Source organism: Oncorhynchus tshawytscha, linkage group LG20, assembly GCF_018296145.1.
Source record: "Oncorhynchus tshawytscha isolate Ot180627B linkage group LG20, Otsh_v2.0, whole genome shotgun sequence".
Classification (NCBI taxonomy): Eukaryota; Metazoa; Chordata; class Actinopteri; order Salmoniformes; family Salmonidae; genus Oncorhynchus; species Oncorhynchus tshawytscha.
The window spans coordinates 14174707-14202442 of NC_056448.1; the positions used below are offsets into that span (position 1 = coordinate 14174707).

At 42.4% G+C, this 27736-nt stretch overlaps 2 protein-coding genes across 3 annotated transcripts; both read left to right on the forward strand.

Annotated features, from left to right (window-relative positions):
• Positions 1-11609: 11609 nt before the first annotated feature.
• Positions 11610-13667, forward strand: LOC112219420 (NF-kappa-B inhibitor-like protein 1). 2 transcript variants are annotated; one of them, XM_024380644.2, is made up of 4 exons: positions 11610-12221; positions 12339-12451; positions 12567-12678; positions 12752-13667. In XM_024380644.2, exons 1-4 carry the CDS (start codon positions 11948-11950, stop codon positions 13330-13332), a joined length of 1080 nt encoding a protein of 359 aa, XP_024236412.1. In that variant the 5' UTR covers positions 11610-11947; the 3' UTR covers positions 13333-13667. The 2 variants fall into 2 exon arrangements, with proteins under 2 accessions (XP_024236412.1, XP_024236413.1); XM_024380645.2 differs by having other exon boundaries at positions 12755-13667.
• Positions 13668-15016: 1349 nt separating this feature from the next.
• On the forward strand, positions 15017-26857 carry LOC112219419 (V-type proton ATPase 116 kDa subunit a2-like). The gene is made up of 20 exons (XM_024380643.2): positions 15017-15539; positions 16202-16280; positions 17119-17219; positions 17457-17594; positions 18377-18471; positions 18578-18704; positions 18817-18899; positions 19022-19115; positions 19444-19656; positions 19765-19915; positions 23473-23612; positions 23723-23880; positions 24043-24133; positions 24307-24425; positions 24550-24760; positions 24904-25023; positions 25122-25241; positions 25330-25447; positions 25576-25747; positions 25982-26857. Exons 1-20 carry the CDS (start codon positions 15423-15425, stop codon positions 26082-26084), a joined length of 2550 nt encoding a protein of 849 aa, XP_024236411.1. The 5' UTR covers positions 15017-15422; the 3' UTR covers positions 26085-26857.
• The last annotated feature ends 879 nt before the right edge of the window (positions 26858-27736 follow it).

Here is a 27736-nt window from a genome sequence, read left to right on the forward strand (position 1 = left end):
ATGGTACTTATAATACTTGAAAACATATGTAATAGTCATTTCAGAGGTAAAATCAACATCAGCAATAGAATATATGACAATCTTTTTTTATCAATATCAAGTCCTTACAGGTATTTCCAGTGCAATACACATTATGCAAAGACAACCTCACACATAATAAAAAACATAGACACATATCAAACAGCATAGAAATAATTTCACCTTTATAAAATAAGTGGCCAATTGATTACACCACAGAATGTCATTAGACTAGAGGAGAGAAGTCGAGATGCAGTGTGCTAGTTATTATATCCTTTGCCCTAATGGCTATCACCAGTGGACATGTCAAAACGCCCATGACACTGTATGGGAGGTGTTACCACATCCAGGCAAACCACTATGAATATTTACCAACCCCAGAACATTGTAGGTCAAATACGAGTTCCTTCTTTTGCTTACATTGATGTGTTGTTTGTTAGCAGGATTGTGTTTCAAAATCATTGTAGATAACGCTCTAACCCTAGATTAGGACCCGAGGTTAGGAGATGAGCCATTTCAGCCAAACACCTCTCCCTCCCAACAGATCTCCACAACTCCTCTACCTGTATTGAGTCACCCGAGTCCAAAATCACAATGGGGTAATGCTATTAAAAAAAGTCAGGCCTCTTGTCATACACACATCTCCAGCTGTCATAAATCAGAGCAGAAGAAACCAGGCAAAAGCAAAAATAGATCCAGAGGAAGTGTGTGCACGTTTCTCCTCCATCTGAACAATGGGGAGAAGGTAGCCCAGGCCACAAACCGGACCTTGGACCAAGCCTGGTCGTGCTGTGGCGGGATGGGGAGATGACCCCTGGAGCGTCTTGGAGGACCCCTGCCTTCCTGCTGCCTGCCTTACCCTCCTCCCTCTCTGGAGGGTGATGGACCTCAGTGGACAGGATAGAGTCAGCAGGCCAGGCAGGAAAGACAAGCGGCAAGGTAGGGGTTCCTGTCCAGGGATATCCTGTCTTTCAGCAGCATCGCTCCGCTTCATCCCCCTGGCGCAAGAGACACACGCCTCACCTGACCCTACAGGAGTTCAGGGTGTTAGCAGGAGCAGTTACGTAACGCTGTGATAGGATCTGATCAAACTTGGCACACGACCCCCACTCTGAGGCAATTGAGTAGTGGGATAGGAGGGATGGGTGGGGGGGTTGATCCACCTCACCCTGCTGAAATAGACTTTCTGTGAGAAACCAAAGAATGCATCCTCACCCTGCCTATCTACGTATCGCTTTTCAGCCCAGTCTCCACACAGACGTGAGCATGTGACCCAAACACCTGAGGTGACATAGTGGAGCCCTTTCACACAAGAAGAGTATCGTTAAGGGAGTCACGTAGTTTCCGACAGCCACGGGGGAAGAAGGGGTTCTGACTGGGGGACCACTCCGGAATTACGGGTGTGAGGAACTGAATTATCCTGAACGGATCCTCCTCTCTAGGGCACAAAGCACCCCTTCATCTCTTTCTCTATCCCCATTGTGAGGGAGCCCTCTGCACAGAGCTCTCTGCACAGAAGCCATCTCCATCTCTCAGGCCCACCCGAGGACTAAATGAAGCCTCTGTCATCAGCCCCAGCACAGAGCCAGTTCAGCTGGACCCATTCAAGCCCTCTGAGCATAACATTACTCCATCTCAGGGACTGACAGCTACACTGACAGACAGACAGACAGACAGACAGACAGACAGACAGACAGACAGACAGACAGACAGACAGACAGACAGACAGACAGACAGACAGACAGACAGACAGACAGACAGACAGACAGACAGACAGACAGACAGACAGACAGACAGACAGACAGACAGACAGACAGACAGACAGACAGACAGACAGACCTGGAGACAGGTACAAATGTGTTAAGGTCAACAGTTGCATTAGCTAATTCCATCTTCACTTGATCAAAGGGTAAGTTTGTAATGCAAAGATGCGTTATATTCTATGTATAGACATTTTCAGTATGATTAATGCAAACTGAATAAAAATTTGTTACAGAATCAGTGTATATAAAAATTATCTCACACACACACACACACACATACACACACACACACACACACACATTATCAAATGCGCTCATGCATGCACACACACACACACACACACACACACACACGCACACACACGCACACACACACACACACACACACACACACACACACACACACACACACACACACACACGCACACAGACACACACACACACACACACACGCACACACACACACGCACACACACACACACACACACACACACACACACACACACACACACACACACACACACACACACACACAGACAGACAAGCTCTTGTAAAAAACAATTAATTTTGCTGTTCCACATTTCAGCATTTGGGTTCTATTATTGCAAGCGCCATTGGTTTTGATGCCTGCAACAACAACTAGCTGCCACCCACCCACCAACCGACCAACCGACCAACCTAACCAACCAAACCCCGCACACACACCACACAAAAAACACACATACAACGCACGCACACACACACACACACACAGATGCTCTCTTAGAGCCTACACTGTCTCCTCTTCCTGACAGGTGGCAAGCTGAATAAGGACTCCCAGAACAGATTCATGGCAGATAATCAACCCCAAAGGAGAGGAAAGGAGGAACTGGAGACGAGAAGCGATGATCAGACAAAAAAAATGAATATAAAGAGGGGGGGGGCAACCCTTACAAAAAACTCCTACAGGAATCCTACAGGAATTTGCCCCTTTGTGCATGAATTGTGCAGGTGTCCTGCAGAAATTCTGTAGTATTGACAAAATACTGAAGGTTAAAGCCCTGATGCTCCTGCACGTTTTTGGTCCTGCAGGGGTGGTGGGTAGCCTAGTGGTTAGAGTGTTGGGCCAGTAACTGAAAGGTTGTTGGATTAAATCCCCGAGCTGACAAGGTAAAAATATGTTGTTCTGCCCCTGAACATGTCACACCCTGATCTGTTTCACCTGTCTTTGTGCTTGTCTCCACCCCCCTTCAGGTGTCACCCATCTTCCCCATTATCCCCTGTGTATTTACACCTGTGTTCTCCATTTGTCTGTTGCCAGTTCGTCTCGTTTGTCAAGCCAACCAGCGTTTTTGTGTCAGCTCCTGCTTTTCCCCAGTCCCCCTTTTCTCGTCCTCCTGGTTTTTGACCCTTGCCTGTCATGACCCTGTACCCACCCGCCTGACCACTCTGCCTGCCCCTGACCATGAGCCTGCCTGCCTGCCGTCCTGTACCCTTGCACAACCTCTGCCTGACCTGACCCTGAGCTTGCCTGCTGTCCTGTACCTTTACCCCTGTTGCTGTAATAAACATTGTTACTTCGACACGGTCTGCATCTGGGTCTTACCTTGATACCTCTCTAGTACAAGGCATTTAGCCAACTGTTCCCCCGGTAGGCCGTCATTTTAACTGACTTTCCTAGTTAAATAACGGTTCAATTAAAAAACATTAAAAATATATATATTCCTGCAGGATTTCGTCATTCCTGGAGGACCAACTACATTCCTGCAGGAATCCTGCAGGTCCAAAATCTACAGGATTTTGATATTCCTGGCTGCAGGATATGGCAATTTCAAGTTAACTACAGGATTTGAGATATGTTGTGACAACAGAGAAAATATACTTTTGAAATATAGTGCAATATCAGACAACATTTCAACTCAGCAGATGTGAGAAAATGTATAAATGACAATGTCCACTTGCAATAAATATATGTATGCTACTTTTGTATGCTACTTTTATTTGATAGATACCAACACAATTAATAATGGTTTCAGTAGGTCCACAGTTCAGTCAATGTAATAATGTCAATGTAATAATGCATTTATATATCATGTTGCCAGTTATTTATATAGCCCTTCAAACATCAGCTGATATCTCAAAGTGCTGTACAGAAACCTAGCCTAAATCCCCAAACAGCAAGCAATGCAGGTGTTGAAGCACGTTGGCTAGGAAAAACTCCCTAGAAAGGCCAAAACCTAGGAAAAAACCTAGAGAGGAACCAGGCTATGAGGGGTGGCCAGTCCTCTTCTGGCTGTGCCGGGTGGAGATTATAACAGAACATAGCCAAGATGTTCAAATGTACATAAATGACCAGCATGGTCAGATAATAGGTATGGGACAGGTAGCACGTCCGGTGAACAGGTCAGGATTCCATAACCGCAGGCAGAACAGTTGAAACTGGAGCAGCAGCACGGCCAGGTGGACCGGGGACAGCAAGGAGTCATCATGCCAGGTAGTCCTGAGGCATGGTCCTAGGGCTCAGGTCCTCCGAGAGAGAGAAAGAAAGAGAGAAAGAGAGAATTATAGAGAGCATACTTAAATTCACACAGGACACCGGATAAGACAGGAGAAGTACTCCAGATATAACAAACTGACCCTAGCCCCCCGACACATAAACTACTGCAGCATAAATACTGGAGGCTGAGACAGGAGGGGTCAGGAGACACTGTGGCCCCATCCGATGATATACCCGGACAGGGCCAAACAGGAAGGATATAACCCCACCCACTTTGCCAAAGCACAGCCCCCACACCACTCAAGGGATATCTTCAACCACCAACTTACCATCCTGAGACAAGGCCGAGTATAGCCCACAACGATCTCCGCCACGGCACAACCCAAGGGGGGCGCCAACCCAGACAGGAAGATCACATCAGTGACTCAACCCACTCAAGTGACTCAACTCCCTCCTAGTGTTGGCATGAAAGAGCACCAGTAAGCCAGAAACACCTTTATTCATACATACTCTGAATGTATAAATACAATGTAAAAAGTTGTATACATTTTTATAACACATAAATAAATAGTTAAGTTCAACGCTTCCACCCTTTCTCAGTCTACCTCCCACTTGTTGGGTTGTAAACAGATGTAATTCCCTTGTACACCTTGGATGTCTTTCAGGTAAACACAGGTGGTACATATGTCTGTGCATTTGATTAATTGAACCTAATTTGAGTTGCCAATCTCTTTAAGTATCCAAGAGGACTGTGCCTCCTGTCTCTTAGTCTCTTATTGTGCATCTTGTTGTCATCACTGGGTAGCCCACTTCACTGCCTACGTCAACAAAATACCTGACCATCCCCACTGACCCATGTTGGGTGACCACTACATGGTTTACTAGTTTCGATAAGGTACTTGCTGTTTTGGAATAAATGTGATTCCCATTAACGATCGCTCTGTGATGAAATGTACATGTCTGATTCTTCAAGGAGAAAAGCCTCCCTTGATGTCGGGTTCTGTGCAACAGGATACCCTAGTAAAAATACAATTATTTTTTTCACATTTGTTGGCGAGTTTGTAGCCCCTTAATATTTCTTCAATAAACCGTTTGCTAGCTTGGTTTGATTCTGTGGTGAATGTAATAGTGAGTAGTCTTGGGATGTGTTGGTAGAGACTGAACTTTTCCACTATTTGTCCCGGTACCAAGTCTCACATTACTACTTTCAAAGATGAATGCCCTTTGAGCCCACAAAGGTCCGCAGTTTCGGACAGATGTAGGTGCATGCAAAAGTATGGTGACATTGTAGCTGACTTGACATTTCCCATACAATTGTTCAAACCTAATAACATATTTTCAAAGGAACATCTCAGTCATATCAATGTCATGAGAGGTAACCGTGTCTTTCAGTAGACAATAGATACTGTACTGTACCCTGCACCAGTAGCAGCAAATGTTGTAAGCACTGCCTGGGTAAAATCCCATTTAAACAGGGGAGGCTATAGAGAAGCAAGAAGTGTCGGAACTCTGTGGCTTTCCAATATTTGAGTAAATGAATTCAGCGTGGTGGTCTTGTCTCATTTACAGCTGGTTTTATGGCAAGCAATATTTTGATTATGCGCTCTACTTCTCTTCCAATGTACCAGGACTCAGGGTGATATTTGGACTCAAACCACAGTGTTGTCATTTGATGACATATGCCTAGGAAGATGCCGTGCATGCAATCAAAACAAAACCCTGCAATCCCGCTGTAAATGGTAAGGAACACTAAAAGGAGATGGGCCCTTAACACAATGTATGATGTTCCCTGACTCTACCACCAAGGCAACCTCTCTGCGGTGTTTGGTGTCTGTGTGTGGCTCTGGCTCATTCTAAACAGTAGGATACACTCTAGTGAACCCATTGACCTTTTCTACCCCTTCTCCTTTATGATAGCACCAGTTGCACCCATGTTCACCATTAAATTGTTTGATATTCTTTGTCATGTTTTAACGTTGAACGGTGCTAAGATGTTAGTGTATGATTATGTTAACATGTATACAGCCAAGACCATCAGCAGAGGGGATGACCCCTTTGGGCATAAGTAATGCCACACTGCAGGCCTGCAGTAGAGGTGGCACCTCCAGCACAGCCATGTGAAAGACCTGGCTGTGGCTGGGTTTGGGAGGGAGGCGATTGCTTCTCATGGATAATCTGGAAAATTGGAAAATTGGAAATACCAATAAAGGGACTTGGAAAGCTGGTCCTTGATGAGGGAAAAGTCAAACTGATAATTGGTGAGGGAAATTTCCACTAAAACCCCTTTAGTAACTCATAAAATGTTTTACTTTGATCAGATTTGGATTTGTAGAAACTGCACAAAACAAGTTTCCAAATATACAGTTGAAGTCGGATGTTTACATACACCTTGGCCAAATACATTTAAACTCAGTTTTTCACCATTCCTGACATTTAATGGCAGTAAAAATTATCTTAACTTCTTGGTGACAGGGGGCAGTATTTTCACGTCCGGATGAAATGCATGCCCAGATTCAACTGCCTGCTACTCATCCCCAGAAGATAAGATATGCATAGTATTAGTAGATTTGGATAGAAAACACTCTGTTTGAATCATGTCTGTGAGTATAACAGAACGTATTTAACCCCGAGGACAAACCATTCAGATTTTTTTGTTGTTGAAGTCACTCTCTTTTCAATGGTTTTTCATTGGGAATCCAGATTTCTAAGGGACCTTCCTGCAGTTCCTACCGCTTCCACTGGATGTCACCAGTCTTTTGAAATTGGTTGAGGTTTTTCCTTTGTGTAATGAAGAAGTACGGCCATCTTGAACGAGGGTAACTTGTAGTGTACTGTTAGATAGAGGCGCGTGACCAGAAAGCTAGCTAAGGTTTGTTTTCCTCCTGTATTGAACACAGATCATCCCGTCTTCAATTTTATCGATTATTTACATTAAAAAATACCTAAAGTTGTATTACAAAAGTAGTTTGAAATGTTTTGGCAAAGTTTACAGGTAACTTTTGAGATATTTTGTAGTCACGTTGCGCAAGTTGGAACAGGTGTTTTTCTGGATGAAACGTGCCAAATAAATGGATTTTTTGGATATATATCGACGGAATTAATCGAACAAAAGGACCATTTGTGATGTTTATGGGACATATTGGAGTGCCAACAAAAGAAGCTCGTCAAAGGTAAGGCATTAATTATATTTTTATTTCTGCGTTTTGTGTCGCACCTGCAGGGTTGAAATATGCTTTTCTCTCTTTGTTTACAGAGGTGCTATCCTCAGATAATAGCATCGTTTGCTTTCGCTGAAAAGCCTTTTTGAAATCTGACATGTTGGCTGGATTCACAACAAGTGTGTGTAGCTTTAATTTGCTGTCTTGGATGTGTGATTTAATGAAAGTTTGATTTCTGTAGTAATTTATTTGAATTTGGTGCTGTACATTTTCCCTGAGAGAGGTTTTAAGGTCAGTTAGGATCACCACATTATTTTAACAATGTGAAATGTCAGAATAATAGTAGAGAGAATGATTAATTTCAGCTTTAATTTCTTTCATCACATTCCCAGTGGGTCAGAAGTGTACATACAAGTGCAGTTGCAAACCGTAGTCTGGCTTTTTTATGGCTGTTTTGGAGCAGTGGCTTCTTCCATGCTGAGCGACCTTTCAGGTTATGTCGATATAGGACTCATTTTACTGTGGATATAGATACTTTTGTACCTGTTTCCTCCAGCATCTTCACAAGGTCCTTTGCTGTTGTTCTGGGATTGATTTGCACTTTTCGCACCAAAGTACGTTCATCTCTAGGAGACAGAATGCGTCTCCTTGCTGAGCGGTATGACGGCTGCGTGGTCCCATGGTGTTTATTCTTGCGTACTATTGTTTGTACAGATGAACATGGTACCTTCAGGCGTTTGGAAATTGCTCCCAAGGATGAACCAGACTAGTGGATGTCTACAATTTTGTTTCTGAGGTGTTTGCTGATTTCTTTGGATTTTCCCATGATGTCAAGCAAAGAGGCAGTGAGTTTGACGGTAGGCCTTGAAATACATCCACAGGTACACCTCCAATTGACTCAAATCATGTCAATTAGTCTATCAGAAGCTTCTAAAGACAAGGCATCATTTTCTGGAATTTTCCAAGCTGTTTAAAGGCACAATCAACCTAGTGTATGTTAACTTCTGACACACTGGAATTGTGGTACAGTGAATTATAAGTGAAATCATCTGTAAACAATTGTTGGAAAAATTACTTGTGTCATGCACGAAGTAGATGTCCTAACCGACTTGCCAAAACTATAGTTTGTTCACAAGAAATTTGTGGAGTGGTTGAAAATCGAGTTTTAATGACTCCAACCTAAGTGTATGTAAACTTCAACTGTATATACACTATTTGACCAAAAGAATGTGGATACCTGCTTGTCGAACATCTCATTCCAAAATCATAGGCATTAATATTGAGTGGGTCCTCCCTTTGCTGCAAAACAGCCTCCACTCTTCTGGGAAGGCTTTCCGCTAAATGTTGGAACATCGGAACATCCAATTCATCCCACAGGTGTTTGATGGACTTGAGGTCAGGGCTCTGTGCAGGCCAGTCAAGATCTTCAACACCGATCTCGAAAAAAACATTTCTGTATAGACCTCGCTTTGTGCACGGGGTCATTGTCATGCTGAAACAGGAAAGGGCCTTCCCCAAACTGTTGCTACAAAGTTGGAAGCACATAATTGTTTAGAATGTAATTGTATACTGTAGTGTTAAGATTTCCCTTCAATGGAACTATGGGGCCTAGACCATTATTCCCCCACCACCAAACTTTACAGTTGACACTATGCATTGGGGCAAGTTTCGTCCCAGATTCGCTTGTCGGACTGCCAGATGGTGAAGCATGTTTCATCACTCCAGAGAACGCGTTTCCACTGCTCCAAAATCCAATGCCAACGAGGTTTATACCACTCCAGCCGACACTTTACATTGTGCATGGCTGCTCGACCATGGAAACCCACATCATGAAGCTCCAGATGAACAGTTATTGTGCTTTTTTTTTTGCGCTACGAGCTTCAGTACTCTGCGGTCCTGTTCTGTGATCTTCTGTGGTGTACCACTTCGTGGCTGAGCCGTTGTTTCTTCTAGACGTTTCCACTTCACAATAACAGCACATTTAGTTGACCGGGGAAGCTCTAGCAGGGCAGAAATATGACGAACTGAGTTGTTGAAAAGGTTGCATCCTATGATAGTGACACGTTGAAAGTCACTGAGCTCTTCAGAAAGGCCATTAAATAGCCAATGTTTATCTATGGAGATTGCACGGCTGTGTGCTCGATTTTATACACCTGTCAGCAACGGTTGTGGCTGAAATAGTTGAATCCACACATTTGAACGTGTGTCCACATACTTTTGTATATACGGTGTATATTGTATATTAAGCTACCAAGTGGCGCAGCGGTCTAAGGCACTGCATCTCAGCGCAAAAGGCATCACTACAGACCCTGGGTTGATTCCAGGCTGTATCACAACCTGCTGTGATTGGGAGTCCCATAGGGTGGCACACAATTGGCCCAGCGTCGTCCGGGTTTGACCGGGTAGGCCGTCATTGTAAATAAGAATTTGTTCTTAACTGACTTCCCTAGTTAAATACAGGATTAAAAAAAGATGTATATTTATTCTCCGGACTCTGACATTGCTCATCCTAAGATTTCTATATTTCTTAATTCCTTTATTTTACTTTTAGAGTTGTCTGTAATTGTTGTGTATTTTTAGATAACACTGCACTGTTGGCGCTAGGAACACAAGCATTTTGCTATACCTGCAATAACATCTGATAAATATGTGTATGCGACCGACACGTTTGTATTTTATTTGGGCAGCACTGAGGGAAACGGTGAAAGATGAGCATAAACTTCACATTAGGTATAGGTTTACATAGTTTATTGTCAATGTATAGGTGTGTGGCGGGTTAATATACATTTTTCTTCTGTGTTTTTCAGACAAAAATGCTTCCGTTTCCCTAAATGACCCTTTCATTCAGTTATAATAGCACACCTCCTTGCTTTGCTTCCTACTTTTCTCAGGGATCAGCTTTTCTACTTTTTCATCTGGAAAGGAAGAAGCCTTGTGTGGAAGGCTCCACAACACCTGAGCTTTGTAGTGTTGTCACTTCAATGATGCCATTTGCCTGGTTTGGACCAAAGAGTTGTGCTTTTTTTCTTTCAGCATAAGAGAGACAAGAGAATATCAATATTTAATAAAAGTAAAAAGGAAGTTATGTCTTCAGTGTTATTTTGTAACATGTTTAATAGTAGGCCTATATCATTACATAGGCTAATCATTACCTATGTGACTGAGTTGACAGTCTATTAGTAATATCGCCTATTTGGCCTTGATAACCATGTTTAATAACGATCAAATTTGTTTCTGTTCCAAGTACGACCCTTTTCATTGAGTACGATTTATGATAGTAAGTACGATTCTGGTAAGTATGACCTAACCGTTGCTTGTTATTTCCTTTGTCACTGTTCCTCATGTAACACACACGCACACATACAGTTTCTGCCATTACATCCTGTGAACGCTGCCCATCTAATCTCTTTAATCTCCTCTCCAGTTAAGACCAAGCCTATGAACAACAGTGAGACTGACTAGCACAGGCAGCAACACTGGACAGCCATGCAGGCGATTCTCCAAGGAATCATCTTTTATGAAATGGACAATAAAACTCATCCTTTGTTGCGGCATTGAATAATAACATTGTCATGCAATCTGGTTTCCTGTGCTTTCTGTCCATTCTTTTGAAACTGTGTATTGTCCTACAGTAAATTCTCTATGAAGGATGAGGAAGGAATCCTGCAGGTTGTCCTACAGGAAAATGGCCCTGAAAATCTTGTGGGACTTTTTTGTAAGGGAACCTACAATTTAATAGTAAAATTTAAAAGTAAAAAACACACGTTCTCAACAAACTTTACCTCCATAGCAACATATCCCATAGTAATATTGTTTTATGTAATTTTTAGATTAGATGTATAGTTCCTACAAATTATCAATCAATGTTTCTATGATTCACATTGCTAAACCAGCACAGGGGGGTCACCTACTCTACCCCACGCTTCTCCTTATACTCTGTCTACCTAGAAAAGTATGATCACTTACCATAAAATCAGACATTAGCTTTATCATTATTTACTCGGTGAAAGAATGGTTTAAACTTTTAACACGATAAATAAATGCATGGGTTTAAGATTTAAATGAACTGCATTGCAAGTCAAAGCCATGTATACTACAGCAGTATACTGCCACTTAGTGATTGAATTCGGAATTACAACCCAACCGGAACTAGAAGACTCCGAATAAATATACAGGGGAATTTAACGACAGGACAACATATTGACGTCGGTGTTACATTGTTATTTGTCCGTGTTTCCGCAAATTTGGTCGAGGTTACATCAGCTAATCGACAAGCTAGCTAACTAATGGGGGTTGCGAAACATTGAAATTGTCTTGATCAACTGACAAAAACATTTTAGTTTGCACCGAAGACGGGTAATAGGATTACGCCACCCGTTGTGCTCTTTTATGACAACCTATAACGTTAGCTAATGTTATTGATTGTTGTTGGTTAACTAACTTTGGAAGCTGCTAGATATGTATTGTTACAGCTGTTAAATCTTTGTTGAAGTAAATTAGAATTAGAGTAAGTCTCCATACGGAGGGAGATCATGGCGACTCGTAAACAGAAAAAGATGATAAGATACGTGGAAGATGGCAGTTTAATGAAGCTGAAGTCCTACTTCCGGAAACACTCCGACCTCGACGTCAACTTCTCCCAGGGTAAAAAACGCAGGACTCCCCTGCACCTGGCCTGCTCGCTCCGTGATGACGCCATCCTTCGGCTTTTGTTGAAGTATGGTGCCAACATCCTTCAGAAAGACAAGAAAGGGGACACGCCCCTACACATTGCTGCTAACAAGGCTCTGAAACATGGCAAAAGAGGTGAAGGTCTGCCAGTATTACTAACAATAAAAAGAAGCAGCTAGGATAATAACATGCCTCCTAACCTTATTTTTTTTTAAATATGTAATTCTAACCTTATTTTTTATTATTATGTAGTTTATGATGACCTCGTCTTGCCCCTTCAAAAGAGTTGCCCAGATGCCATGGTTGCACCAAATAATGCAGGAATTACACCTCGGGACCTGCTGCAATGGATGAAATTTGAGAAGGTATGAATGTCTCTGCCATATGCATGTGTAATATGTGTTTTAGGAGAGAGCCAGGACATGATTGTATGGTGTGCAGATCCTTGAGAACTGTTTCTGATGTTACTTTCTCCCAAAGACTGCACCTAGGGAAAAGTCTTCAAAAGCAACAGACGCAGAGAAAGAGTGGCAAGAGAAGCTCTTTGGGGAATGCCAGGATGAGTTTTTTGAAACATTTGGACAATATGATGGTAATATTTCACTCTTGAATAATTTGATTTAAATAATTGTACATTGTCATATTTTTTCTTTTTTTTTCTTCAGCAGATGATTTATTTGCGGAAGATACCGATGAGGAGGACTTTCAAGACTGGGCAGATAGAATTAGACAGGAGTATGTCACTAAACAGCATGCAGAGGCTCAAAGACTAGCATCCTCAGGTTTTCATGGGAAGAGGAAGAAAGAGGCAGATGAGGAGGATCGGGCTAACAGAGAGCTGCATGAGAGGCTACAGAGGGAGCATGAGGAGTACCTGGCGCGTGCTGCACGGAAAGAGGAGGAAACGCGCCAGGGGAAGAAGCGGCGCTACGAGGAGCGATGTGCAGATACCTTCAACACTGACACTGCAGCAGTGGCCACAACAAAACTGAGTTATCGGGACATCCCCTGGCCGGCACCAAAGGGCTCAGTGGAGGAGATGGTGGAGGTGATGCTGCATGGTGCAGATAGGAAAGACATGCCAGCGTTTCGTAAACTCCTCAGGCGCCAGCAGACCGTTTGGCACCCGGATAGGTTTGCCCAGCGCTGTGGGACCCGGCTGGAGGAGGGAGACAAGCAGAGGATCCTGGAAACTGTCACTGCTCTCTCACAGGAGCTCAATAGACTGGCTCAGAGCCTCAGGTGACAATGTCAGACTGGAAAGGACCTTATGAGATGTTGAACAGTCTGTCGTTTAGCCACTCACGGTCCTGTACATGCAGGGCAGTGGTTATGTTTGCAGTGGTGGTCAGTCATTTTGATCTGTCAAAACTAATTTCCACTTGAAGCACCTAATTTCTTGGATAAACTTGGCTATGCTTCTTATTCTTGTCCCAATGCCAAAGTGTTGAGTGAATGCCATATTTCAGTGTTGTGTTGTGTACTCCACTGATGTAAGAGATGATGTTGCTAGAGGGAATAGGTGTTTGCCTTGTTACATTTTTCAAATTAATTAAAAATAAATAACCTGTGATATCTTGATCGCATAAGTGTTGCTTGAATCAATACTTGGAGGAAGCACATTTGGCAGCAGACCGCCATGAATCTTTATGCACACCTCTTAGGGGTGCAACATTTATCCATTATTGGCAAAGGTTCTGCCAAGTTGGTTAGGGATCATTGATGGACACTGGACATCAATCTTCATGTTATGTTACTGATTTTTAAGCTGTCGGAACTGAGAATATTTGTATACACAAATGTTGAAACAAAGCCTGTGTATAGACAAAATATATATTTAGTGAACACTTACGCATTAAATTCTAATGGTTTACATTAGTAAGTGTTAGTAGCATCATTAATAATATTGATAATGTCATGGTAACCCTGCATAAACAAGGAGAAAAGTCAAAAGAAAAGACACTTGTTATTATGATGTTGTCAGGAACCCGGCCTGCCTTATTCACACAAGTTGAGCATGTTACCTAACTGAAAAGAATCTGAAGCTATTTGGGTTAAGGATTGGGAAGGGGATCAAAAGGACCATGATGACACAAACTGCACAATACACTCGACTAAGTCAGAGTGCTGATGAGATCAAAGTGGGTAAGAAAATGTAAAAATAAAAAAGATCACAGTAAGTAAACAGTTTGACACTTGACTTGATTTAAAAAGAGAAACAATTGGACAGCATTTATTAACCTACCACAACCTACAATCCTTATACAAGCCTACACACACAAAGAAAGGGCAGATGGTTCACCCTAATTTGAATGATGGAACTGAATAAATAAAAGGATGCTCTAGTTGCCAGATATGGTACAAACCCCCAAACTAAGTAATGGCTGTAAGACAATTTCGCCCTCCATATAAGCTAGCATAAAAAATGCACATTCAAATATGATTTCATCTACAATTCTGTGTTTTTGGAAATGTTATATAGAAGCATACATTGACTGTACTAGGCCTAATGGCTATGTGTTTATTTATGTATTGCCACAAGGGCTCATAGCCTATGAGTCAAAGGCTTTATTGAAAATAATGTGTTATTTTCTTATTGGTACTTTCGCTATCAAAGTGTACTATTATTTGAGTGTATAGACGGTGGGTGTAGGCCATACCCTACCTTTATACACTTTTGATAATAGCGGCGTATTCTCGGGTGTCAAAATTCAATTTGGGGACTAAAATATAAATATCTGGCAACCTGCAGGCACGCTCAGACTATATAGGCATCCAACATACTGCGATTAAAGAAAAGTATTTTATTTATATATTTACCCACATTTTAACTTGTACTTTTTATGTAAAATTTTGCATATTGTCTGCTGGCATGACTGAAATATATTTTTCTTTTCTATTTTGCGTAATGAGCAATCTTACACATAGCATTGCGACGGGGATAGAGTTGACTCTTTGTGATAGCGACACAGGATGACGCGTATAATCTGACACGCTCGATAAAATATGTGCAAAGCGATAGAAGGGTGAGGGTGTATTGTTTGTTTTCTTACAATTTAGGGGACCTAAAGATCTAGTGTAAGAGCTCGAGCGTTATTATCGATAAAATAACTAACCCGTTAATAGGCAGAGTAATTTTGCCATATTGAGAGCTCATACTCGATACAATATATTAATTTTCGGAAACGTTATTGCAAAGCTTGGCATTATAGACACCGGCAGAGTTGTGATTTCGCGTTGGTATGATTTATTGGCTGCAACTACTGCTACAGTTGTCGTAGAGTGAATTAATAGGCCGGAGGAGATTTCGTCAGCAAGGTGCCGGTGGCAGATAAGATGGGGTCGGTGTTCCGAAGTGAAGAGATGTGCTTGGCGCAGTTATTTCTTCAGTCCGGTTCAGCATACGATTGCATAAGTGAGCTTGGAGAAATGGGTCTGGTCGAGTTTCGAGATGTAAGTAGGCTATTCCACTTGTCTGTCGAGCCAATGTGGAGACTTGCAATGCAATAATAGAAGCATAGTGTATATCAGTTAGTTAGGCCTACCCAGTGTCTGTCAGTTGTCAATTATATGTCTGGACCAAAACTGTTCTTTGTGTGTGTGTGTGTGTGTGTGTGTGTCTGTCTGTCTGTCTGCATCGGACTACCAGTGCACCCAGGGTTATGCCTAAGTGTGTCTATCAGTCCAGTTAATGTGCTACTCGTGATATCAATTACTTGTAAAAAAAAATATATATATACAATGTAGCACAAATTGATTAAGTAAATCAATAAAAGCCTTATCTGATCACATATCCGCCTATTCTGTGATTGTCTGGTAGTCATGATGGAGATCTCTATGCAACTGCATATGGTCTGTTTGTCTATATAATTCTGGGGCTCCAAAAACCTGTTACCCAGGCACCTTGCTCACTGGGTTTGTTTAATTTCGTTGTTGTGACCTGACCTAGATTTCAAAAGCAAATGGATTTGGACCTTTCAAAATGAAATGTTGATATTTAAATGATACATTCTGCACAAAAACATCTACTGGAAAGGAATCTATTTCATGAACTCCAGGATGTGAGCATTGGGCCACTGGCATTGTCACTGACCACTGTGCTCCTCTGGTTTCAGATCAACCCCAGTGTCAACTTGTTCCAGCGACGCTTCGTCAGCGAAATCAAGAGATGTGAAGAGATGGAGAGAATTCTGGGTGAGGTCAATGAGATGGACACTAGACCAATACAAATGTAGAATCCTATTTTGAGCCAGTTTGCTACAGCAGGAAAATAATCCTGCATAATTTTTTAGTTGACCTTTATTTAACTAGGCAAGTCAGTTCTTATTTTCAATGACAGCCTAGGAACAGTGGGTTATCTGCCTTGTTCAGGGGCAGAACAACAGATTTTTACCTTGTCAGCTCAGGGATTTGATCTTGCAACCTTTTGGTTATTAGTCCAACACTCTAACCACCAGGCTACCTGCTGCCCCATAATAATCCTGTGAATTATTATGTGTATTATAATGAATGGACATTTTTGTAGGGATTGATACATTTTTTATTAGGGCAAATCAAATCTGACATTTCAAAGTGGAAATTACAATCTTTAGAAGTCTTTTTAAAGCTAAAATACACTACAAGTTTGCCTTACCTGCAGTATAGGAAAATTCTCAACAATAAATGAGTGATCAAATTAAGATCCTACATCTGTACCTTTGATTTACTGGTGGGGTTTGATGAAGCTCTGGTTACCTCTACAGAGAATTACATATTGCTTTTGGTAACAGCAAAGCAGTGGGATTGAATTACAAGTCATTCCACTGTGAAAGACTGTCTTTGTGCTAGATATAGATCTCAGTTGTTCTTCTACAGATAATTTTAGCAAGACTTCTTTATGTTTTGATCAAATGTGTCTGGATTTTATAACTGTAAATACTCTGGATGTTTCAACAGATCCCCATGATGATTGTGTTTTTTTTGTGCTCAGTCAGTGTTTGTTTATCTGATTAAACAATAAATAAATAAATCATTTTTTGTTTTCTTTGTACAGGGTACCTTTTGAGGGAGATTCAAAAGGCAAATATTGCTGTGCCAGAAGATGATGAAATCTGTCCAGTCGCCCCTCCCCCCAAACATGTCCTTGAAATCATGGTAGGTCTGAGATTCTGTTTGTCATGTAACGAACGAGTGCTGTGGTTGATGTTCACTGTGGATGAATTGCTGAGTTGGTAAATGTTTGGTTTAGGGTATTGATTGTGTGTTATTAATGGTTGAGGGGAACTAATTCCCATATGATTGCTGTGGTCAAGGGGTGTTGACCGTGTGTGGTCTGTCTGCTGTGGTTAAGGGGTGTTGACCGTGTGTGGTCTGTCTGCTGTGGTCCCCCAGGAGCAGCTCCAAAGGCTGGAGGTGGAGCTTAGCGAGGTGGCCAGGAACAAAGAGAAGCTGCAGCGGAATCTTCTGGAGCTGACCGAGTACACGCACATGCTGAGGATCACACACACCTTCGTACACAGCCGCTCCCGGGTTAGTGCCATCATGTCTACACAACTATGACGCCCACCATACACATTACTATCACATAACCTCGCCTCATAACTGCCTAATGCCATTTAAATGACACATACACTTATCAGACTCACCCTTTGCTCGATTGCCCTCCCAGACACAACTGTCAGTTGACTGTGACACCATATATTGGGTCTTTCTGTCCTCTCTTCATGCGTTGAATATCCTCATCACCGCACATGAGTATCACCTGACTTTCGCCCCCCAAGTTTTCTGAGAATTACATTTTTTTAATGTTGGTTGAATTTTCAATGTTGGACATAAAAGACTGTAAAAACACCAGGAAATCGTCTCCAAGTGATTTTCATTTTGTAAATCTGTTCCCAAGTATTCCAACGCACAATAGACACGTGATTGTATACAAATGTAAGCAAGGTTCACAATTATTATGTTTTAGTCACATATTATATCTGTTCGGGCTTCTTGCGGTCAAATTGCAGTCTACAAATCATTTGTCATTATGTTCCGGTACCCCGACCATCCGCTGAACAAAGAATTGGCCCGCGGCTGAATCTAGTTGATGATCCCTGTAATAGGCTACACTTGACAATACGTGTAGCAATGAATTTCAACCATTACGTAATATCTTTGCTATTACAGATTTACAAACGGTCTATAAACTAATAATTCACAGTTCATAAACTATATAAGTACAACTTTAAGACTTACCCTTTTTTCAAATCAAAGGCTACTGGTATTTGTGGGTTGATCATGCAAACCTGGCCTTTCCTTGTATGCAGCATGAGGCCCTTGGCCCCCAGTATGAAGAGTTCCAATCCATTGAGTCAGACTCTGGAGGCTGCACTGGCATGCAGAGACTGGGAGCCAAGCTGGGGTGAGTTTCACAGACAAACATGTATAATAGAAACATAATGTGTCACTGAGTGTCAGTTTGAGTAAGTGGTGAGTCCTGAGTGGTAAAGTCTTCCTCTTGGCTGTAGGTTTGTGTCAGGCTTAATCCACCGGGTGAAGGTGGAGGCATTTGAGCGCATGTTGTGGAGGGTGTGTAAGGGCTACACTATCCTCAGCTATGCAGAGCTGGGCGAGAGCCTTGCTGACCTGGACACGGTGAGTAAAAATAGAAAGCAATACGGATTTCAGAAATCTATGTCTACCGTCATGTCATTTTTTGGGGGGGGAATAAGACACATATAATATGTATTGTGTGTGTACCTTACAGGGTGAGATCAGCAAAAATGTTGTGTTCCTTATCTCATTCTGGGGAGACCAGATTGGACAGAAGGTCCAAAAGATCTGCGATTGGTATCTATGCTTTTGCCAGCACAAAACACAAAATCATCCATTGTATGCACACTTCTTAATCTCTAAGGCCTATGTCTCTCATTGATATCTATCAGTGATATTTTTGTATCCTTTTCTTCCAGTTACCACTGTCACCTTTACCCCCACCCTGAGAATGACGAGGAGAGGGCAGATGTAATGGACAGCCTAAGGACACGCATCCTGGACTTGAACAATGTGCGGGCAATTGACCCATCTGTCTGTCTGTCTGTCTGTCTGTCTGTCTGTCTGTCTGTCTGTCTGTCTGTCTGTCTGTCTGTCTGTCTGTCTGTCTGTCTGTCTGTCTGTCTGTCTGTCTGTCTGTCTGTCTGTCTGTCTGTCTGTCTGTCTGTCTAATTGTATGTCATGTTATAAAGGCACGGCCCAAACAATGTATGATAGATGTTGGCTAGACAATACTTGGATGACATCTCTCCATGTTCCACATTTGCATAGACACTAGTTATAAGACCTTATGCAAATACTTGAACATGTCAAATCTTTAACTGTCCCCTGGCACCACTAGGTGCTCCACCGCACTGAGGAGTACCTCAGGCAGGGGCTGCAGAAGGCCTCAGAGTCAGCCTTCACCTGGGTAGTGCAAGTGAAGAAGATGAAGGCCATCTACCACATCCTCAACCTGAGTAGCTTTGACGTCACCAACAAGTGTCTCATAGCTGAGGTGTGGTGCCCTGTCAATGACCTGACCAACCTGCGGGGTGCGTTGGAGGAAGGCTCGGTGAGTGAGGCTGTTGAGGATACCATAGTCCTACAGATACAGTAGTTTGTTTTGTCAAATCTGGCAGTAATGTGTATAAATGTAATAAATGCTATTTTCCCTTTTCAGAGAAAAGGTGATGCCACTGTACCATCCTTTGTAAACCGAATCCCAAGCAACGACACACCACCTACACTCTTGAGAACAAACAAGTTCACCTCCGGCTTTCAGAGTATTGTGGAGGCTTACGGGGTTGGAGACTACAGGGAGGCTAGTCCAGGTGAGTACAGATTCAATACACCAGTGGAGGCTGCTGAGGGAAGGATGGCTCATAGTAATGGCTAGAACGGAATCAATGGAATAGCATCAACCACATGGAAACCATGTGTTTGATGTATTTGATAGCATTCCACTAATTCCGCTCCACCCATTACCAGAAGGCCGTCCTCCCCAATTAAGGTGCCTAACCTCCTGTGCAGTCGACAGACAAACCTACAGGTAGGCTAGTTTGGAACACTTTAGACACAACATTTAGGCAAGCTCAGGTGAGCACTATTATTTTTATTTATTTATTTATTTTACCTTTATTTAACCAGGTAGGCAAGTTGAGAACAAGTTCTCATTTACAATTGCGACCTGGCCAAGATAAAGCAAAGCAGTTCGACAGATACAACGACACAGAGTTACACATGGAGTAAAACAAACATACAGTCAAAAATACAGTATAAACAAGTCTATATACAATGTGAGCAAATGAGGTGAGAAGGGAGGTAAAGGCAAAAAAGGCCATGGTGGCAAAGTAAATACAATATAGCAAGTAAAACACTGGAATGGTAGTTTTGCAATGGAAGAATGTGCAAAGTAGAAATAAAAATAATGGGGTGCAAAGGAGCAAAATAAATAAATAAATTAAAATTAAATACAGTTGGGAAAGAGGTAGTTGTTTGGGCTAAATTATAGGTGGGCTATGTACAGGTGCAGTAATCTGTGAGCTGCTCTGACAGTTGGTGCTTAAAGCTAGTGAGGGAGATAAGTGTTTCCAGTTTCAGAGATTTTTGTAGTTTGTTCCAGTCATTGGCAGCAGAGAACTGGAAGGAGAGGCGGCCAAAGAAATAATTGGTTTTGGGGGTGACTAGAGAGATATACCTGCTGGAGCGTGTGCTACAGGTGGGAGATGCTATGGTGACCAGCGAGCTGAGATAAGGGGGGACTTTACCTAGCAGGGTCTTGTAGATGACATGGAGCCAGTGGGTTTGGCGACGAGTATGAAGCGAGGGCCAGCCAACGAGAGCGTACAGGTCGCAATGGTGGGTAGTATATGGGGCTTTGGTGACAAAACGGATTGCACTGTGATAGACTGCATCCAATTTGTTGAGTAGGGTTTTGGTGGCTATTTTGTAAATGACATCGCCAAAGTCGAGGATTGGTAGGATGGTCAGTTTTACAAGGGTATGTTTGGCAGCATGAGTGAAGGATGCTTTGTTACGAAATAGGAAGCCAATTCTAGATTTAACTTTGGATTGGAGATGTTTGATATGGGTCTGGAAGGAGAGTTTTTACAGTCTAACCAGACACCTAAGTATTTGTAGTTGTCCATGTATTCTAAGTCAGAGCCGTCCAGAGTAGTGATGTTGGACAGGCGGTTAGTTGCAGGTAGCGATCGGTTGAAGAGCATGCATTTAGTTTTACTTGTATTTAAGAGCAATTGGAGGCCACGGAAGGAGAGTTGTATGGCATTGAAGCTTGCCTGGAGGGTTGTTAACACAGTGTCCAAAGAAGGGCCGGAAGTATACAGAATGGTGTCGTCTGCGTAGAGGTGGATCAGAGACTCACCAGCAGCAAGAGCGACCTCATTGATGTATACAGAGAAGAGAGTCTGTCCAAGAATTGAACCCTGTGGCACCCCCATAGAGACTGCCAGAGGTCCGGACAGCAGACCCTCCGATTTGACACACTGAACTCTATCAGAGAAGTAGATGGTGCACCAGGCGAGGCAATCATTTGAGAAACCAAGGCTGTCGAGTCTGCCGATGAGGATGTGGTGATTGACAGAGTCGAAAGCCTTGGCCAGATCAATGAATACGGCTGCACAGTAATGTTTCTTATCGATGGCGGTTAAGATATCGTTTAGGACCTTGAGCGTGGCTGAGGTGCACCCATGACCAGCTCTGAAACCAGATTGCATAGCAGAGAAGGTATGGTGAGATTCGAAATGGTCGGTAATCTGTTTGTTGACTTGGCTTTCGAAGACCTTAGAAAGGCACGGTAGGATAGATATAGGTCTGTAGCAGTTTGGGTCAAGAGTGTCCCCCTTTGAAGAGGGGGATGACCGCAGCTGCTTTCCAATCTTTGGGAATCTCAGACGACACGAAAGAGAGGTTGAACAGGCTAGTAATAGGGGTGGCAACAATTTCGGCAGATAATTTTAGAAAGAAAGGGTCCAGATTGTCTAGCCCGGCTGATTTGTAGGGGTCCAGATTTTGCAGCTCTTTCAGAACATCAGCTGAATGGATTTGGGAGAAGGAGAAATGGGGAAGGCTTGGGCGAGTTGCTGTTGGGGGTGCAGTGCTGTTGACCGGGGTAGGAGTAGCCAGGTGGAAAGCATGGCCAGCCGTAGAAAAATGCTTATTGAAATTCTCTATTAGAGTGATTCCTCATGAAACCCAGACAAAAAAAAATACTGTACCATGATTTTGGGATATTCACGAAATGTGTCCTTTGGAGGAAGCACTGTTGAAATATATTTGATATTTTTATCTATCTTATTTAATGAAGTTGGCATATTTATTCAATGTTGGCCTTACCCAGGCCTCCTTTAAGACTCCATAGTGTTTCATCTGTAGGTGCTGCAAAGCAAACATTGGTGTCATATGAAGCTTTACCGCTTGCTCTGTAATATGAGTAGTATTATGATTTCAAAACCTTTTTTTTTTACATGAATTAATATTGAGAAATATAAACATGAATATTGAAAATATACCCATTTTGATTTGGAAAAGTATTCAATATATTGTTGAACATAATATACTCTACTGGCATATCAAAGTTCCAGAGTGGGATCATCATTCCTACATTTAGAATTATGATCCAATTTGTACGCAGTACCAACAGAATAAATGTGAAAATAGTTTCAAAATGGCCGCCCTCAGCTGGTGATTTGCAAAGTGTGCAATGATAAAGGTAAAAGGAGGGCTATGATTGGTTACATTGTCGTTTATGCCAATTTCTCTGTATAAAATGGGCCATAATTTAAAAACTAGCAGAGATCCCACTCTGGAACTTTGATATGCCAGTACAGGTAATTATGATCAACAATATATACAAAAATTTGCCAGTATCATATTTTCAATGACCCCAATTTTTGCTATGTAGCATCTACAGATAAAACATTATGGTGTCTTAAAGGAGGCATGGGTAAAGCCAAAAGGTCATAAATATGCCAACCTTGAGTAATTATTTCTCATTTAGGCTTTTAAATACAAATGTAAAATATATGTCAACAATCCTTTCTCCAAAGGACTATTGTATGGATAAAATGTCATGAAAATCCCCCAAATCGTTTTTGTCTGGGTTTCGTGAGGACCAATACATGTAATGCAGACTAGTCAGGTTGAGCACAGTTATAGGAATAAATGAAAGCTAGTTGTCCATGCTGATCATTTTTAGCATTGGGCCAGTAACTGAAAGGTTACAGGTTCGAATCCCCAATCCGACTAGGTGAAAAATCTGTCAATATGCCCTTGATCAAGGCCCTCAACCCTAATTGCTCCTGTAAGTCCCTCAGGATAACAGTGTCTGCTTAATGACTAAAATGTTAAATGTATCTCTGCTTGGCAGTTCCCTACACCATCATTACATTCCCCTTCCTGTTTGCGGTCATGTTTGGGGACCTTGGTCATGGTGTGGTCATGGCATGCTTTGCCCTGTGGATGGTGTTGAAAGAGAAGAGCCACAAGCGCAAGCGCTCTGATAATGAGGTGAGAGCGTTTTAAGTGTAAATTCTATCAAATTCGACTGTGTTTTTGTAGTTGTCTTGATGTTGATGTACTGCCATGAATGTTGGTCTTGGCTTCTGTGTTGTCCTCAGATCTGGACAGTGTTCTTCGAGGGACGTTATATCATACTAATGATGGGCCTTTTCTCTGTGTACACGGGGCTGATCTACAATGACTGCTTCTCAAAGTCACTCAACATATTTGGCTCAGGCTGGAGTGTTAGGGCTATGTTCACAGATCAGCAGTGGACGTGAGTGATCAAAACAAACAGACAAAAACATGCATATTACTACATTCCCAAGCACAGTATGCACAGAATAGATGGTCAGTGTACCTGTCGATGTGAACATATCGTTTTAATTTAGCTGTAGCTGACTGAGGTTATTGTACTCATATTCACCTCTTATTCCAGGAATGAAACTCTCCAAACGAATGCTTTGCTCACCCTTGATCCCAATGTCACTGGTGTCTTTAGTGGGCCATACGCCTTTGGCATCGATCCTGTGAGTATACATACACACGACCCACGGACACAAAGCAATGCTCTCAGATGCTAAACACACAAACCCACAATCACATGTCCCTTCTCATGCCTTTCCAAATCCCTGCTCCCAAATCCCAGAGATTGGCACTGTCTGATGTTATGTTCATGTTATGCTTTGTATCACACCCACAGATATGGAACATGGCAGTGAATCGCCTGTCCTTCCTGAACTCCTACAAGATGAAGATGTCCGTCATCATAGGGGTCGTGCACATGAGCTTTGGGGTGGTGCTCAGTGTCTTCAACCATCTGTGAGTGAGCAGTTGGTGGTTCCTAACAGTAGTCACACAAGTTGAAAAGTTCAGAAAGGGCTTCTCTAAATGTAAATCCGTCCTTTCCTTTCCTCCCCTTCCCTATTCTCTTCCATGTATCCAGGCACTTCAAACATAATTTCAACATCTACCTGCTGTTCCTCCCTGAGTTGCTGTTCCTGCTATGTCTTTTTGGCTACCTGGTTTTCATGATCCTCTACAAGTGGCTGGCATTCGGTGCACGTGACTCCCGCCTGGCCCCCAGCATCCTCATCCACTTTATCAACATGTTCCTCATGCAGGGAGAGGACAACACCCCTCTCTACCCTGGACAGGTGGGTGTTGGGGATGGGGTCATGATTCTGAGTTTCCCCCCTGAGTCTGGGTTTCTCAGCATCTGTATCTAAATCTCTGAATGTCTCTTTTGACCATCTGTCCATGTGGCTCTGTGTTTGACTGTGTGTATTTTGATCCACAGACTGGGCTGCAGGTCTTCCTGGTGGTGGTGGCTCTGCTGTCTGTGCCTGTGCTGCTGTTAGGAAAACCAGTCTACCTCTACTGGCTGCACCGTGGAGGGAAGGGCCTGCGATTGCGCAGGGTGAGTATGGTGGAAAGAGTCATGTATGAGCTTGTTACCCATGTGTTTTCAGTAAATAATGTATGTACACATTTTAATGTCTGTTTAATGTCTGTTAGGGATATGAGAGAGTTCGGCGTGTGAGTGAGGATGATATGTCCCAAGCACCAGCATACGATGATGATGAGGAAGAGGGATTGGATGACCTCATGACCAGCAGAGAGACCCAGCCTAAGGAGGTCAGAACCACAACTGTGCATCTCATATACACATTTGAGTACATCACTGTTGCGTTTCTGTCTAATCAATGTGTTTTTCATCTTTCAGTTTGACTTTGGGGATGTATTCCTGCACCAAGCCATCCACACCATAGAGTATTGCCTGGGCTGCATCTCCAACACGGCCTCTTATCTACGTCTCTGGGCCCTCAGTTTGGCCCATGCTCGTAAGTATCGGACTCACTACACCTTTAAAAGTCCACAAGGGGGCAATTACTATCAATTACTGTCTCTATGTTCAGATATTGATCCATACATCTTCCTCTTACTGTGTGTCCATCTATATGTTTGTCAGAGCTTTCGGAGGTACTGTGGGCCATGGTGATGCGTCTGGGCCTCAGGATGACCTCCAGACTGGGGGTGCTGTTTCTGGTACCAGTGTTCAGCCTTTTCGCTGTGCTCACTGTATCCATCCTGCTGGTCATGGAAGGGCTCTCAGCCTTCCTCCATGCCCTCCGGCTGCACTGGTGAGTCGGTCTTTATACTAAACTACGTGATGCCTTACTGACTGACTCATTCAGCCAGTCAATGAATTACTCTCTGTTAATAATCCCTCATCTACTCTCACACGCTCTCTCATTCCCCAGCGGTCACCTACTCAGTATAATTCAGTATATTTTAATCATTCACTTAGGAATTTGTTCACACATGAATTCATACTGGTTGTTTACATACTGTATGTGAATGTTCTCCTTTCCTAGGGTGGAGTTCCAGAATAAGTTCTATCATGGGACAGGTATCAAGTTTTCCCCCTTCGACTTCTCCACCCTGCCCTCAGTTTTTGAGCAGGACGGTTTACTGTGACCAGCGACAACCAGACTCACTGGATTTGAACAGGAAAACATGTACCAGGAAGGATGCTATGAGTTAGAGCAAGATGGCACACTGATGAAGAGGAGAAACTGCAGAGCAGTGCTGGGATGACTTGTAGCAAAGTTTTTCAGCATACGGCTTTTGACACTATTGGCTGCATTGACTGCCTTACATCATAAATATGTCCACATCAGCTAACCTCAATTCCTGAATACAGTGGGATTCAAAACTGTCCATCTAGGTCTGTTGATATGTACTTTGTACTGTTCTGGAGCAAGTGATGCATCTCATGTAATGGCCACATTAAGCCAATTTTGTGGATCCAACCATTTTATTAGCTTTTTGTAGGAAAGATTGTTTTTTTATTGTTAACTTATTACTTAAAACTCATATTTATCCCTTAAAGTACAGAAAACATGTTATAGAAGCAACACATAAAGGACAGGAGGTCATATCATATATCGTGATTTCTAGTGCCATAACAATTTCTTACCGATAATGACAAATGTGAATACCACGGCTGCTAATTGCACAGCTTTTCACAGTGCTTATCCATGTGAAGACAGCTTTGGACATATAGTACTGTATAATGAATTGTATACTTGTAGATCATGATGTTTCTCCTGTTATTATACAACATGTGGCATTCCTGAGAAGATAAAAGATGACAGCTCAATTATGTATTTTTGCAAACGACATTGCCACAGAGCACTTTTCAAATAACAATTGCAGAAATGATTGTACAATAAAAGTCAGCATTTTCACTGATGACTAGTCTTACTGTTGTAATGCGAAATGTTAGGTGCTACTGCTGACAAGACAAATTTCACAGGATTTAAATATTTACAGTTGAAGTCAGAAGTCAGAAGTTTACATACACTTAGGTTGGAGTCATTAAAACTCGTTTTTCAACCACTCCACACATTTCTTGTTAGCAAACTATAGTTTTGGCAAGTCGGTTAGGACATCTACTATGTGTAGTAATTTTTCCAACAGTTGTTTACAGACAGATTATTTCACTTATAATTCACTGTATCACAATTCCAGTGGGTAAGAGGTTTACATACACTAAGTTGACTGTGCCTTTAAACAGCTTGGAACATTCCAGAAAATGATGTCATGACTTTTAAAGCTTCTGATAGGCTAATTGACTAAATTGGAGTTGTACCTGTGGATGTATTTCAAGGTCTACCTTCAAATTCAGTGCCTCTGCTTGACATCATGGGAAAATCAAAAGAAATCAGCCAAGACCTCAGAAAAAAAGATTGTAGACCTCCACAAGTCTGGTTCATCCTTGGGAGCCATTTCCAAACGCCTGAAGGTACCATGTTCATCTGTACAAACAACATTAAGCAAGTATAAACACCATGGGGCCATACAGCTGTCATACCGCTCAGGAAGGAGATGCATTCTGTCTCCTAGAGCTGAACCTACTTTGGTGCGAAAAGTGCAAATCAATCCCAGAACAACAGCAAAGGACCTTGTGAAGATGCTGGAGGAAACAGGTACAAAACTATCTATATCCACAGTAAAACGAGTCCTATATCGACATAACCTGAAAGGCCGCTCAGCAAGGAAGAAGCCACTGTTCCAAAACCGCCATAAAAAGCCAGACTACGGTTTGCAACTGCACATGGGGACAA